At 40.5% G+C, this 15,633-nt stretch overlaps 1 protein-coding gene across 5 annotated transcripts in view; it reads left to right on the top strand.

Moving 5' to 3' along the window:
- Nucleotides 1–277: 277 nt before the first annotated feature.
- Nucleotides 278–15,633, top strand: part of cbwd (COBW domain containing) — a 36,168-nt gene continuing 20,812 nt past the window's right edge. For 2 of the 5 annotated variants that reach the window (XM_007892642.2, XM_007892637.2), the window contains exons 1-7: nucleotides 282–311; nucleotides 3,996–4,118; nucleotides 5,298–5,384; nucleotides 6,128–6,224; nucleotides 6,702–6,793; nucleotides 10,327–10,386; nucleotides 12,818–12,855. In XM_007892642.2, coding sequence (XP_007890833.1) covers nucleotides 4,001–4,118; nucleotides 5,298–5,384; nucleotides 6,128–6,224; nucleotides 6,702–6,793; nucleotides 10,327–10,386; nucleotides 12,818–12,855 — 492 coding nt within the window. In that variant the 5' untranslated portion in view covers nucleotides 282–311; nucleotides 3,996–4,000. Of the gene's footprint in view, nucleotides 320–3,995; nucleotides 4,119–5,297; nucleotides 5,385–6,127; nucleotides 6,225–6,701; nucleotides 6,794–10,326; nucleotides 10,387–12,817; nucleotides 12,856–15,633 lie in introns of all 5 variants that reach the window. The other 3 variants (XM_007892638.2, XM_007892640.2, XM_007892641.2) reach the window with 3 other exon arrangements.

Genomic DNA, 15,633 nt, shown 5'->3' with positions numbered 1-15,633 from the left:
TGGACTGGAATGCGCACTCCCTCCCGGGAGGGACACCACCCGCTTTCCCAATTCCAGAAAGTACGAGGCGCGGGTTGGCAGGAGCCAGGGCTCGGGGAAGCGGCGGGGGCGGTGCAACCAGCTTTACACCACAAGGCTTTGCCTGGTGCTGGTGCTGGTGCTGCCGCCTGTCTGGTCAGGTCCACCCTCAGCCCAGGGAGAGGGTTTGCAGGAGCTGAGTGGGATGACCCCCAGTGACTGGTCTGCCCTTCGAGGTCCTACTGCTGCTGCTGCTGCTGCTGAGGGGCTGTGGTGGTGCACTGACTGACTGAGTGAGTGAGTGAGACCGCGCGGGCGGGCGCTGTGTGCAGTGTGAGCGCGAGGCCGCAGCACTGAGGGCCTGAGGGCCGAGGCCTCGCCGCCGCTCTCAGCGCCGCCGCCTCGTGTTGTCTGCGTTGTCGGCTTTTACTCTCACTTCCCGGCGGTGAACCCCCCCCCAGTTCCCCCCCTCTCCCCCGGGGCTGTGTTTATTTATTTAAGAGGGCGGACCGGGCAGGTATGGGGTGGGTCGGGTGTGCGCGGTTTCAGGGACGGTTTGTGAGGCGGTTGTCCTCCCCCCCCCCGGGAGCTGCTCTCTGGGGGTTATTCCCTCTCTCTCTGGGAATTGCCGGGATGGACGTGTTGGGAGGTGTTTGTGGGGGGGGCGGAAGGCTCGGGTCAGAGGTGGAGGGAGGAAGATGCAGGAAACGCCTCCTCCTCCTCCTCAACAAATTTCTTGTTGGAAATGGACAGCAATAATGTTTTTTGGAGGAGGGGGGGATAAGTTTGCAGCAGCTCCGCGCACACAAAAACACAGCCTATTTATATATATATATATATATGTGTAAATAAAAAAATAAACCCCAAACCACGGTTCCCGGAGTAGAGCAACGTCGGCGAACTTGGATCTGAATATGTTAAAAGTCTTTCGTATGTAAAGATCTCAAAAGCTCCGTTGTTGCAGATTCGCGCCGTGTTTTACAAATCGTATCTGTTCGCCCATCTTCAAACAGTTACCTTTGATGTTATTGCACAGTCTGATCTTAAGGCAGTGAGTCGATATGAAGTCAATATTAATAATTCAATCGGGGAAGTTGTCTTTTGACTTGGCATCAGAATTGGCGTTAACGCATTAGGTCATTGCAAGAAGTCTTCTCGTTTTTGTCATTGCTGTTTTATTTTTTAAAAAAAGAACAAATTTGCCCATCTCATGCCAATGTGTTACTTCCTCGGCCCTTCTTACATTCCATCGGAGACTCCGCTCAGTGCCCCAATGCATTATTTGTTGTGTTTGTGGATTCGAGCTTTTTTCTCAGAGCTTTGAACTCGCAGTCCAGCTGTCACTCTACTGCAGTGTTGGTGGAACGCAGTGTTGGAGGTGCTGTCCTTTGGATGAGATGTCTGCCTTTTCAGTGGATGTTAAAACCCCCAGCGCTATTTGAAGAGAGAGTAGTTTCTCCAGCAGTGTTCTGGTCAATAATCCTCCAGATAAATTGGTCATTTACATAAATGTGTGATGTTGCTGATGCATCTGCTTTCAGATGCACTACCATTACATATTACAATAATTACCTGTAAAGTACTTTGAGAGATTTTGACGTCGTAGATGCTATAATCAAATGAATCCTTAAGTGCTGTTCAAAGCACCCCATTTGTACTGCAAGGTGGATTTCACTGCATTGACAGCAGCACCCAACTGTACGTGTATGAGATTTTTAGTTGTTAGAGAATCACATTTGCAATTGACCATTGTTTTTTCTGCTGTGGATGGAGGAGATCTCTGCAGTCCAATGACGCACAAACAACATTACTGGTCTGCACAACTATACTGATCATTTGAATGTACTGAGACAACAGCTTCTTTTAATTTATGGGAGTGCATTAGTAGCATTGCTGCAAGATAAATACAGCATCGGTTTCTCTGCATTGAAGACTTTGGAACATGCTCTTTATTGATGTAAAGATGTACCACATCTCTTAAAAATACTAATAATAATCTTTACATTTGATATAGCTCCTTTCATGCCAAGTGGATGTTTCAAAGTGCTACTTACTGTTAAGTGTAGTAACTATTTGTACGCGAATACAGCAGCCAATTTGTGCACAGCAATGTTGTACAGACAGGCATTAAGTGAATGATCAATTTTATTTGGGTGATTGTTGGCCAGGGTACCGGGAAAAACTTCCTTCTCCTAAAGATCCCAAGTGCCATGGGATCTTTAACGACCACCTGAACATGCAGACAGGACCTTGGGTTAATGTCTCATCTGAAGGATGGCACCTCTGACAATGCAGCGATACTACGGCACTGTATTGGAGCATCATCCAAGACTGAGTAAATTCAAAGTCATCACATGGGGCTTGAACCAATGAGATGAGAGTGGTACCAGCTGAGCCAGACTGATGCCATATTCTTATTATTATTAATAATATAGTATCAGTGGAGTCCTGTAGCTCTGTTCTGGAAAATCTGGAACGTGGAAGTAATAATAATAATCCTTGCATTTGATATCCTTATCAGTTAGTCCTATTGAAACAAATTATGTACAGTACTGTGGAGTCCTGTAGCTCAGTGGTTAGAGCACTCGCTTTGCAAGCGAAAGACCTGAGTTCAATTCCAGGCAGGGCGAAACCTTGGGCAAGTTTCCTTACTCCACACAGAGCCTAATAATAATCCCTCCAAAACCAAAACAATAATAAATTGGTCATTTTCAATCTACGACTGTTTGTGGGACATTGCTGTGCGCAATTGGCTTCCGCGTTCGCCCACAAATATACAGTCAATTTACTTTACAGTGTGTTCTGTGAAGCGCTTTAGGACGTCCTCCCGACGTGAAAAGCGCTATATCAAATGCAAGGATTATTATTATTATTATTATTATTATCAGGGTATCAGCCTGGCTCAGTAGGGTGGCACAATTGGTATCATTCACACCGCTGAGACAGAAGGTTGTCAGTTCAAGCTCCACATAGGGGCTTTGAACTCACAGTCCAAGCTGACATTGCAGTAGGAAGCCTAACCAAAGTGTATATTGTTCATGGTTTAGAGTTCTCTCAGTAGATCGTTCAGCAAATAAATAATAATAATAATTGAAAGAATGTTTCTTAATATTTTTTTCACAGTTTCGCAGTTTACTCTCTTGTAAGCATTGAAATGACCTAAATAATGGATAATTGTAGTTATAAATCTAGTCACACAAATTGCCAGATATCGACATAAGTGCAAAATGAATTCGAAAGCACGTCATCAAGGGAAATATTTTGCGATGATGGATTTATTTTGTTCCCATACTGTAAATGACATGCAGTGTCTCCCAGAAGAAGCCCTCCTGAATGATTTATTACTTTGCCACTGTTATCAGAATGTGCATTTTAGAAAACTATTTCCATCTGCATAATATGAAGAAAACTTACATCACAAAGTTCCAAGATAGTTGAGAACTTAAATTAGTTTTCACTTATATTGTTGCAATTTTTTGACAATGTTAGACATTACATCTGTTGTATGAGATTGGTAAAAAGCTACTGGCTATCCAATAGGGCTTGCATTATCTTGTTCAGAATTAATAATAAATAATAATCCTCACTTTTGATATAGCACCCTTCATGTCAGAAGGACATTTCAAAGCACTTCCCAGGATATACTGTAAAGTGTAGTGACTGTATTTTGCAGATACATTTGTGGACTTTGCCATTCAAACTTTGATTTAAAATTCATCACACTATTCTTTGTGAAAGAATATGCTATGTCACAAGTGGCGTTATGACTGAAAAGGTTGCATTTTTAGAATTTGTGTAGCTTTTAGTCACCTTTCCTTGATTCCCTCAAATACACCAGTTCTCTCACGGTTAACTGTCTGAAGTCCTCTGAGGTGACTTCCCGAATTTAAATTGCTGTATTGCCCTATATTTGCGCTAAAATACCTCTATGTAATTTTAGCTGTTTTGGGGGATTGACTCCTGTTTCTTGTCTGTAGGAGAGATGGCAGATGTCCGTGAAGAAGAAGATGAAGAAGAATGCCCTGAGTTGGTTCCAATCGAGACAGATTATAATTCCCAGAGTGTACAGATTCCAGTTACCATCATAACCGGATATTTAGGCAAGTAAAATATGTATATTGATGGGATGGTTCAAATGTACAAGCACTGCATTACCAAAATTGAGTTAAAATCGGAGTCCAATAACATCAAAGAATTAGAAATACCTAAATGTCATTTGTTTAATTAAAAATAATAATTCACCAGGCACTTTAGAACAATATATTGGAATTGTACTTTGCTGAAACAAAGGATGGTAACAAAAATAACTTGCATTCATATTGTGTTCTGCGCATAAGGTAATGTGCTTTACAGAGAGAGAGGGGGGATGAAGTTGTGTAGATGAGTAGAAAAGGGGGGAAACCCAGGATAGAGCCTTGAGGTATTGAACCTGCAGGAGACCATGTGAGTGTGAATCCTACTTGACCCATTGCCTCCACTTCGGTTCCTCCATTGGAACCTAGAAAGTTCAGCCCCCAGAGGTAGATAAGAGAAGAAAGGCAGTTAAGGAAGATAAAGTGTGAAAGGCAGCAGGTGAAGAGGCAGAAGGAGCCCTGGTCAAAGTGAGAGAGAGTACATTGATACTGATTTTGACTAGGAATTCTCGGTGCTGTGAGTGGTACGGAAGCCAACCTGGAGGAGCTCGAGCACGGAGTTGAGGGAGAGGTGGGAGCAAAAGTGGTAGTGTTTTAAAAATCTATACAGTAGATAGTAGAGAGTGAATTTTTGGGAGGTCAGCCAGGTGCCTTTAACACCTGTGGAAACCCATCACTATGTTTTAAGAGTATCCAAACCAAATTGAGAATTCCATGCATCCCACCTACACATGGAGATTGTTGGAATGGAATGTGCCTGGCTCGGGGGGTTGGCTGATTCCGGCATTCCTTTGCCAGACATATCACCTTGGAGCCAGTTCAGCTCCAAAGAGAGCCCCCCAAGAAATTCCCTTCTCTCTTTGAACAATGCCATGAGATCTTTAACATCCACTTGAACAGGCAGACAGAACCTTGATTTAACCTCTCATCCGAAGGACGGTAACTTCGACAATGCATTGCTCTCCCAGAGCTATATTGGAATGTCAGCCAAGATTCATTACCAGAAATGAGTCTTTAACAAAAGGACATGCCTGCCATCCTGTTAGAACAAGATTATTACTGTTGTTCTTCCCTATTTAAAAGCAATATTTCTGATAATGTGCATGGTTTACATTTAAAAGTGTACGTTTTCTCTTTCTTTGGCAGGTGCTGGTAAAACAACACTTCTGAATTATATTCTGACGGAACAACACAATAAAAGGATTGCAGTAATTCTCAACGAGTTTGGTGAAGGTAAGAGATGCTCTTGAACTTATAAGACAGACACTATCAGAAAGAGCAAATGTATCAAGGTAAAGCTTTAAAGGGTACTGATACCAACTAATCGTGTTATACATTACTGCTAATAATAATAATATACATTACTAATCTTAAATATATCTATGAGTAATCCGTGAGGAGATGTTGACTAATGTCTCATGTTACGGCATTATTCTAGTAAGGCAATATAGATATGATGTGAGGCTGAAAGAAGGTTTATAAAGAATGTACAGCATGGAAACAGGCCACTCAACCCAACTAGTCTGTGCTGGTGTTTATACTAAACACGATTCTTCACCCACTCTTTACTCCCTCCCATACCCTTCTATTCCCCTCTCCCTCATATGAAGGTCTAGCTTCCTCTTGAACGTATCTGATTCAACCACAGCTTCAGGCAGCGAGTTCCACAATCTCACTGCACTCTGTGAAGCAATTCCTCCTAAATTCTCTTTTTGATCCCCAAGTCACTAGTTTATATTTGTATCCCCTGGTTACAAACTCCCTAATTTGTTGTGGAATAGAAGGAAAGCAAACGGTCAGTGGCCTTTGATCTTTGGGTATAGGGCCCCTCACAAAATAGGGCAATTCTGAACTATAAACCAATTGTCACAGATCATTTTATAATGTTTAAAAAAAGGTTTGTGTTATCTTAATAACTTGGTTTATCCTAGTCCACTTTGTGGGCTCCACAGAGTAACAATGGTATTGTGTCCCAGGGAGTGCACTGGAAAAGTCTTTGGCAGTGAGCCACGCAGGAGAACTTTACGAGGAGTGGCTGGAGCTACGGAATGGGTGCCTCTGTTGCTCAGTAAAGTAAGATTATTAATTTGATCTGATCTGCTGTGTGCACCTGATATATTGAATTGCAGATTACCTTTTTCAGCTACTACGGATGTTAAGCTCTCTGAGATACAGTCCCGTGTGAAGGGCGCTGTTTAAATGCAAGTTGTTGTTGTTCTTTTGACTGCTTTTTCCTAATAATTGAACTTTTTAACAGTTGATTTATAACTATATATCATGGAATTCTGTGTCATATCAGATGTATGTACTACTTTGACTTGTAAAGTTTTTACTGAACTAAAACTTTATTGGAGCAACCAAAATAAGAGGTTAGATTATGAAATATGAAACTGTGTGTGGCGACCTGATCTAAATAATGTATAGTTGCATCCATTGTATGACAGTGTTGTATAGTTTCCTTTATTGCATTAATATAGCAGCATTCACATTTTCTCTTCAGCCAGGACAATATTGGCCGATGTCATATGAATGTTTTGTTATTCCATGTAGAGACAATGGTCTGAAAGCCATCGAAAACCTCATGCAGAAAAAGGGCAAGTTTGACTACATTCTACTAGAAACTACTGGATTGGCCGACCCAGGTAATGGAGCTTAGAATCAAGGATATACTAAACAAATTGGAGGTTTACTGCTAAGTTTTGTGTTCACCAGTATGTTTTGCCAAAATTTCTCCCTTCCACATTATACCCTTCCTGTTCTGAGAATGTTGACTCATACAAAGATGTGGTTCTGTAGATACGAGCTGACTTCTGATACCTCGCTTAAGTGTCCATTCCTCCTGCGAGAGCCTAGGACAGCGAGTTGTTAGGAGCCTATGTGATTGTGGAACACATCGCAGCTAAGCCATATCTGGATGTGTACCATCCGGATGTGTACATTTTCCCGGAGGTGCTGTTGGAAAGCGATCTGAAATAGGAATTCTGCTTATTTTTCACTTCCACAACCCAAGGGTGCTAATGCTAATTCTAGCACCTCAACTTCTGTTGAAGCTTGGATGGACCAACTCAGTGTTAGATGCATTTCACTTTAGCAATACTTTAAGCTCTCTGAGATTCTACCTGCTGGAAGAGCGCTGTATAAATGCAAGTTGTTGTTGAGTAAAGCATTTCCCTTTCACAGTTGTTAACTTCAGGGTACAACTGTGGAAAGGATTAAATTATCAAGTTTCTAATATTATGTATGTAACAATTAAATCATTGCTCTGAACATCAGAATTACTTACTTGCTATTGAATTGCTCATTTAAGAAGTTTCTGCATTCCCTGATTGTGTTGTGTGAACCTCTTATGTAACTATTATTAAGTATGATTTTTGTTAAGCGTTTGGAGCCAATAGAGCTCAGAGACAATTATCGAATACTATGGTCTTCTGAATTCTTGGCTACACACCCAGTCTATCTGTCCATCTCTTTCTTTCGGGTCCAGTTCATTACATTAATAATTGATTTATTTTGCTGCATTATTTAAATTGTCACAAAAGTTTCCAGCAGACTCCTGAACTTGTGCCGTACAAAATAAATAAATACTTTCTTTAACTTAGTCAAAATTTGGTAGAAATGTAACATCTCTACTTAACTGCAAGCCAGCAGATCTATCACTAGAAGGAGTTCTCAGGGATATAGAGTGAGAATAGACACAGTATGTCCTAGAGAAAAGTAATTGAAGATAGGTAAAATGAAAGTGCTCTATAGACCAAAGGAAAGTGTCTAAAGTAAAAGTGCTGCATTACGAGTATTGAACGATCAGCTAGGAGGAGACCAGAGTTTGAATCATCTTCTCAACATGTATTGGACTTGGACTTCCATTGAGTGCATGTGTGACAGTCCTGGCTGTCACATCTGGGGAAGTGAGAGCAAACCATGTTGGGAGGGATCCCATTCTTTGTCACTCAATTTCAACCCGTGGCAGATTGATTAAAGGATTTGATTGCACTTCTGAAAATTTCAGCAGATCAGATCAAACCTCCATTCGACTAAGGTGGGCAGGATAACAATTGGAGAGGGGAGAACATGAGGGGAGAAGGGACAAGCTGGAATAAACTGATAAAGTGATATAAATACTGGCAACTATTTCATTTTTTTAAAAAAAAGGTTTTGTTTTGCATTTCTCAGGCTGGTCACTTGCCACCCGCCTGTCATTAAACAGTACGAAACACCTGTTTTGGGATCTCCAGTAATGCTTTGTTTTACTGGACCTGCAGAGAACGCAACCAGTCAATGGCATTGCTTTTCTCGTCTATTTCACCACCCCTTCTCAAAATGCCATTTGCTCTTCTGATAGCCTGAAATAGTTAAAGAAATAGAACCTTTAGCATTACTGGGGGGGGGGGGGGGGATCATAGCTTGTGTTGAGCCTTGTCCACCAACCGATAAAATTACAAGATTGTTTTTATATTGTTTTATTGTGAGGGATGGAAGCGAAGGAGGGGTTAATCTATCCCAGCAATACTAAAGGTCAAGTTTCTTGTTAAGCAAGAAATACATTTTGAGATTTTATTAGCAACTTAGTTATTCCTCACATGGAAGATTGGCAAGTTGCAATTCAACCCTGAGTAATTGTCGTGCTATGGTAATTTCCCTTAAAATAAAGAACATTGATTTGGTTCCCACAGCTTGCAAATCCTATTTCACAAAATAGGAAAACTATTAAGCTTTTGGGGAAAAATCAATACATATCAGGCAGTCATTAGAGCCTTTGGCCATGTTGTATCTCGGATGAGTAAGCATTGTAAAGATCTGACAGGTCTTTCGCTGTCGACAGGGAATGACGTGCCAGGGCAGTATCATGTCAGTTCAGGTAGAAAGGTTTGGACATTAACAAAATGAGTTCAGTTATCATTGTTTTATTTCCCCCTAGCATTTCATTCCATCAAGTGGACGTGTCATTATTCTTCGGAAAATAAAAATACTTTTCATTTAATGTCTGCTCTTCAACAACATCTGTCACATCAGCACATGTCAGTGTCACCAAATTATGATTTCTAGTGATAAAATTTGCTTTTAGTTTCAGGGAAACTGGGCTGCTTTGCCTGCCTGCAAGTTCATTTGATTTTATCATTTTAAACTGGACATTAAACACTTTATTGAATGTTTCTTTTTTATACAATTAATGTAATTTTTCAATTTCATTTAAAGAAAAAAAAGCTATTTTTTTAATAGAGGCGAGGTTTTTACTTCTACAGGTTATTCATGAATTATTTGAGCCCTTTGAATGCTTGAATTTTGCACTGTGTTGTCAAGAAATCTTGCAAATCAGGATACAAATTATTTTTGACTTAATTTTCACTTTCAGAGGCCAATTAACCTGCTAATTTCCTAAAATTAGTCTACATTTTGTATAAATAAGATATAAAATGCGACTCGGTGCTTTAATGAAAAAAATAAGCCTCCCTAACTCAATTACTCTTCAGGTTCATTAGTTAAGATTCCAATGTCAGTCTGTGCTTTATTTATTAGAGCTTATGACAGCCTGGCGCAATGATAGACTCCATACGATGGTTGTGGGTTCAAGCACCACGTCGGGAATTGGAATCACACAGTTTTCCCTGGTATCTTGGTCGACAATCCCTTAAATAAAATCGGTCAATCACTGCATAGTTGTTTGAGGGACAGTGCAATGCACAACTGACTGCAATGTATCATCCACGTGTTGCATAGTCAATCCATTTTATATCCTGTGAAGCACTTTGAAACTTCTCAACAGTGATAAGTAATAATAATAATCCTTGCATTTGATATAGCGCTTTTCACGTCTTCTAGACGTCTAAGGTGTTATGTCAAATGCAAGTATTATTATAACAACTGAGCCTGACTCAAATGATAGATTCACTGGATTGGATGTTCAAGCCTTATTGCGGGACTTTGAGCTAAAGTATATATGATATAGAATATTTGAGTGATTGTAGGCAATAAATCCAGGAGCCAAGAGATGAATTGGTGGACATTGGGAACAGAAATACAGGGAGGAGTATGGGCAGGAATATCATTCAAAATGAGCATAAAGATGTTTTTTCTAAAAAAAGGCTTATTTTATGACACTTTTGTTTTACACACATATTGTCTGGGAAGTTTTAAGAATGGTGCATTTGGTCAACGTAAGTTCTTCTCCTTCCCAAAGGTGCTGTTTCTGCCATGTTCTGGGTTGATGCAGAATTGGGGAGCGACATTTACCTCGATGGTAAGATTTTAAATAATTTCTCGATAAATAAAGCTAAAGTACAATGTGTTTAACTAGAGCATTGGTTATTGCATGTTCACTTCATGGTGAGATAGATGCAATGTCTCTCTGACAGTATGTTCTTGACCCCTCTTGCTCCATGGCTTATCCTTTGATTGCCATTCCTTCTTACACCTTCAAGCTGAGCATGAAATAAAACGTTGGCCTGAATCTCTCTTCAATGTTGAACTGTTTGTCACCCATTCTGCAGTGTTGTGTTATTTACTTGAAGAGCACTAAATAATGCATTTCAGTGCTCTGGAGCTCACTGACATTCCTACTGTTTGTGAAAGAAAAACTTGATCTGATTGCCAATGATATTGGTACATGTGTGGTTTCTCAGTGTCAGCCCACCACAGAAAGAAGTTATGAGTTTAAGGCTTAAGCCCACAGTGCTGGGTAACATCCTCATGACCCCTGTAATCAGCATCTTGACTTGTTCAAGTTGACTATAGTTTCTTCGTCATTTACAGTAATGTGAATATCTGGCTGCAAGTTTGTAAACAGGACAATGACTGCTGGATGCAGAAGCCTGTAAATTTTGGGGGGCGTTTTATACGAAACTTAATGATACGAGTTGGATGGCCTCTGATTGCTCATGTGGGACTACACTGTATATTCCAGGTGATTCGCAGGTTGAATCCTGGTCCACGCTGAGTTAGTTGAACTCAGCCGGAGCTATGATTGGCCTCAGCGACAGGGGAATATTAATTAAGTGCCCTGTTCCTGCTTACTGTATGGAGGCTCCCTGATAGCTCGAATCTGAATGCTGGGCAAGCACAGGATTGTGCTTGACTGTGGAACCCTCCCCCCCCATCCACCATCCCTGCAATCAAATAGTCTGCAACACAATCTTCCAAGACTCACACACAAGAATAATGGCCACTTGAGCGAGTTCCTGAAGTGCTCCTGTGGAATGTACATAAGTAGAATCTGATGAGAAAAGAGAGGAGGGGTTAAAGTTAGAGGAGAAAAATTAGCATAGAAAAGAGTAGTGACCTACCTGATGGGCATTATGGAGGTTGGTACACGGGAAGAGGAGGTCCCCAGTGTATCCTAAACTCCAGAGAAACAGTAAGGTTTGGACTTTGTTTTTTGCTTACAAATGCATTCACAATACTGCACGTTTCAGCTATAAAGTAAACACTCACTGCACTTTATAGAATATGAAGCGCTTTGGCATGTCCTTCCGACAAGAAAGTCGCTATACCAAATGTAAGGATTATTATCATCTCGTAGAAGCTTTGTGAAGTGCTTTGAGACATTCTCAACATTATCGACACAATATCAAATGCAAGGAATATTATTATACTCCAAATGATGTGGCTTTTTTAAAATATACGGGAATGTGCTGTCATTCAAGAAAAGTGTCCTGAGAAGAGGGGCTGGGGACAGTAGAAGGGGAGGAAATAAGGAAGCGTTTGTAAACTGAAACTTATATATAGGGTGGGGGGGGGTGTAAACAATAAAAACATTAACCACTATTGACATCCGGCATGACTTATCGTGCTTCACTGATCTTCAGCCTTGATTTCTAGATGTTGTTCAGTTAAAATTGGTGAAAATTACCAATTAACCCCTATTCTCGTTGCTAATAGCTCTGGTTCTGGTACATGAGATCTTGGCAATAGCAGCTATACACTCTATGTAACACCTTTTATATTGGAAAAATAGATGCCTCTTTGCGAACTGATGCCTTTAATGCTAGTTTTGGTGATTTTTTTTCTTTCTTTGTTTCCTGATAATTCAAGTTGCAATGGTTAACCTGTTTATACGTTTACTACAATCTAACCACAGTAATTGTTAATAAAAAAATTGATAACTTTGCGTGGAAATTATTGCTGCAAGTAAAAATAAAAGAGTTTTGTGAAATTAAAATTTAGTTGCTCAAATTGGAAGATCGCTGAATAATGGAGAGGTACTAAGCACTTCAAGATCATGTAATTCATGGATCTTTATAGAGTGAAATTCCACGTTGGGTATAGATTTAATCTATTTATGAGGTATTTTAGAGCGTCCAGAATTTGGCAAAGTGTTGAGAAAATCATTCTGAACTCTGAGGTAGCTTTTCTATAATTATTGGAAGATGCTGTGGAAAATTGACTTCAAAATTAAGGGTGTATTTTAAGAATTTGCCAAATTCCGGATGTTGCAGAATGTGAGGTTAATAAGGCAAATCTAGGCTCCAATCCTGATTTCTCTCTAGTAGTTTGATAGTTTTCTACACCAGTTGTACATGTAGTTTAACTCAGTTTCAGAAAAGCATTTTAAGTTTCTGAACTTTGAGAATGTTGAATTAAGGGTTAAATTCCAATCCATCCTGTGGTTTTGGCACTTGTGAGAGTGACATAATCTAAGATGTTCAAAATGTTTTTTTCCCTCCCCTCCTCAGGTATTGTTACAGTTGTTGATGCAAAATATGGAATGCAGGTAAAACTTTTTGCTTCAAATCCTTTAGATCATTTGAATTTGTTGAGTTTATGAACTTAATTTAATACAGTAAACCTCACATAAATCATACCAGTTGGGACCATACATTTAAAATGCCTTATTCAAAGTATGAGTTATGTGAAATTTATTAATAATAGGAAATTCAATGGGACTTGGTACGACAGGCAATTACACGATTTATAGGGATCAGTCTTATGCGAGTGTTACTGTAATATATTTTGTGTGGCTCCCAATCGGGCATTTAAGTATTTTGTTTTTAAAGGGGTAGACTTACATTGCCTTAATGCACTCAAATTGTTGCTACATCTGTAGCAAAAATCTAGTTTGGAGCTCATGACTTAAATTTTTTATACATGTTTAAATATAGGTAGGAATATACATAGCATAATTGTTTTTAGTTTAGAAAAGAAACACACACACAAAATAGTAACTGCACAATAATGAAAACATTTATGCACAGATAAAGGTTGTGAATTTAGATTCTACAATCTGAAGGCAGCACTGGTGTAGCTATTACTTTTAATGAGTTAATCCTCAATTTGTCCGGATCAATGCTAAAGGCCTTTCGGCATCAATCAAAAAGAGGAGGGAGTTTCTCTCAGTCTCCTGTCCAGCAATCTCCCAGATAAAATTGTTCATTTACTTCATGGCTCTTTGTGGGACACTTGTGTGCAAATTGGCTGCTACATTCACCTACGAATAGTCACTACACTGAACAGTAATTGCTGTGATCTTGTGAACTTTCAAACACTGCAATGTATTTAGCCATTGGCTCAGAAGAAATTCCCAGGACTCCAATAACACAGATGGGGCCATTCTGAGTTAGCTGGGATGTTTGGGACAATGGATTTCATGTTGACTATGACTTTTTGAACAAAGTTATATGAATCTAAACTTTTTCTGTGCATTTGTGAGCACTTTGCCTTTGATTGAACTTGGTTATGCATATTGGCTAGAACATGCATAACCGATTTAACGCCTCACTGGCCCAGGGTCACCGAGGACCATTGTAGCATTCTCTACTGCCAGCTGGCCTGATATCAGCTAATTCAACACAGAATAGAGGAATGGGTATTAAACCTGGGTCTCTTCAGGTCTGTGCAGCTCAACGTTACACGCCAAGCAGTAGCTTCACTGATTTGAAGGCAGTGGGGCCAACCTTTTTGGTCAGCCAACAAAATATATTTTCTTAATTGAATATTTCTTCATTTATGTCATAACTCAAGATAATTTAATAAGGAAAATCCTGGCAATGCATTGATTGATCGAACACGGACTTGACTTGTGTGAATGTTTGGGGAGCAGCTTCTGGATGGCCCCGCGAGCCACAGGTTGGCCACCACTGACTAAGGAAAGAGAAAAGTGTTGGAACAGTACTGTCCTGTCAAGCCTGTTATACATACCTTTCAAGGGTGGTGTGTAGAAGTTTGCATTACAGTCACTCCTGTACTCCTTACATTGGCAGAAAAAGATCTGTGAGTCACATTAATGGTGAAAAAAGTGCACAATGGGAACTTGGTGTGGAGAAGGTTAACATTTTGTATGAAATGTTAATCCGGGTGTCCCACTGGAGAGCGTTTCCAAGCAATAATGTGAAATAAGCATTTTCAAGTCTCATTTCACAATATGGAAGAAACTTTAAATGATCTTTCTCCCCTACTTCCCGCCCGCATAATGACCCGGACTAAGCTCCGTACCCACATCTCAGCAGTTCTGGCCAGATTCCACTGGATCCCCATCCCCGAACTGATCCACTTCAACATCCTCACACTTGTGTTCAAATCCCTTCACTCTCTAGCAACTCATTACCTCTCCAACCTCTTCACTTCCCAATCCACTACCCGGTGCCTCTGCTCGACTGGCACTGGCCTCCTGCTTGTCATTTGCACCCACCACCCCACAATTGGAGGTCGCGCTTTCAACCACTACGCCCCGAAACTTTGGAACACTTTCCCTCAATCCCTCCGCCTTGCCCCCTCCCCTTTTTCAAGTCCCGCCTGAAAACCTTCCTAGTTAACCGTACTTACGGCCATCTCCCCCCTCCCTGGCTTGGAGTCAGGCTCCGCCATTGTTAAGCGCTCTGAGACGCTACGCTGCATGGAGGGCGCTATATAAGTGCAAATTGTTGTTGTTGAAGTCAACTCTGAAAGATAATTTTGGAGTTCAGACCGATTTTTTTTGTTCAACAATTTGTCAAATTCTGGATGCTCTAAAATCCTACATGAAGTAATCCACCCCTCTCAGCTCTTATTGATAGTTGTGTTCTGCTAGTGGGTATTTTCTGATTACCTTGCTGTCCCTATAAGATATGCAAACGAACAAAAAAGGAGCACGCTTTGTTTAGGAACATTGCAGTTGCTTTCTTGCACAAGAAATATTTTGAAAAGCATGCTGACAGCTAGCTGCTTTATATGTTGAAAAGCAATTGGTGAATACACATGTTGAACGGATGAAGTTATTTCATACAATGCTATAGGGCAAAGAGGGCAGAAAAGTGACACATTGACAGATTTACAGAAAACTCCGGTGTTTCAATTACGGGCGGAAGGAATACTTGGACTGCTCTTTCTTTTCATCTGGGGATGAAAATTTGCCAACGTGTCTGCCTCCGTATCTCCTGAAGCTTGACCTCTGCCAGTTCCCGATCGTTTAAACAGTTTTGATGCCACTACAAGTGATGACACATGGGTAATAGGCAGCAATTGGAATGTGTCATGCTTCACGGACCGGGCCCATCACAGCTGAAGCTATGGGAGC

This window comes from Callorhinchus milii, unplaced genomic scaffold (genome assembly GCF_018977255.1).
Source record: "Callorhinchus milii isolate IMCB2004 unplaced genomic scaffold, IMCB_Cmil_1.0 Scaffold1, whole genome shotgun sequence".
NCBI classification, from domain to species: Eukaryota; Metazoa; Chordata; class Chondrichthyes; order Chimaeriformes; family Callorhinchidae; genus Callorhinchus; species Callorhinchus milii.
Note: the sequence above shows the minus strand (reverse complement) of the source record. Positions and strands in the feature narration are given on the sequence as shown.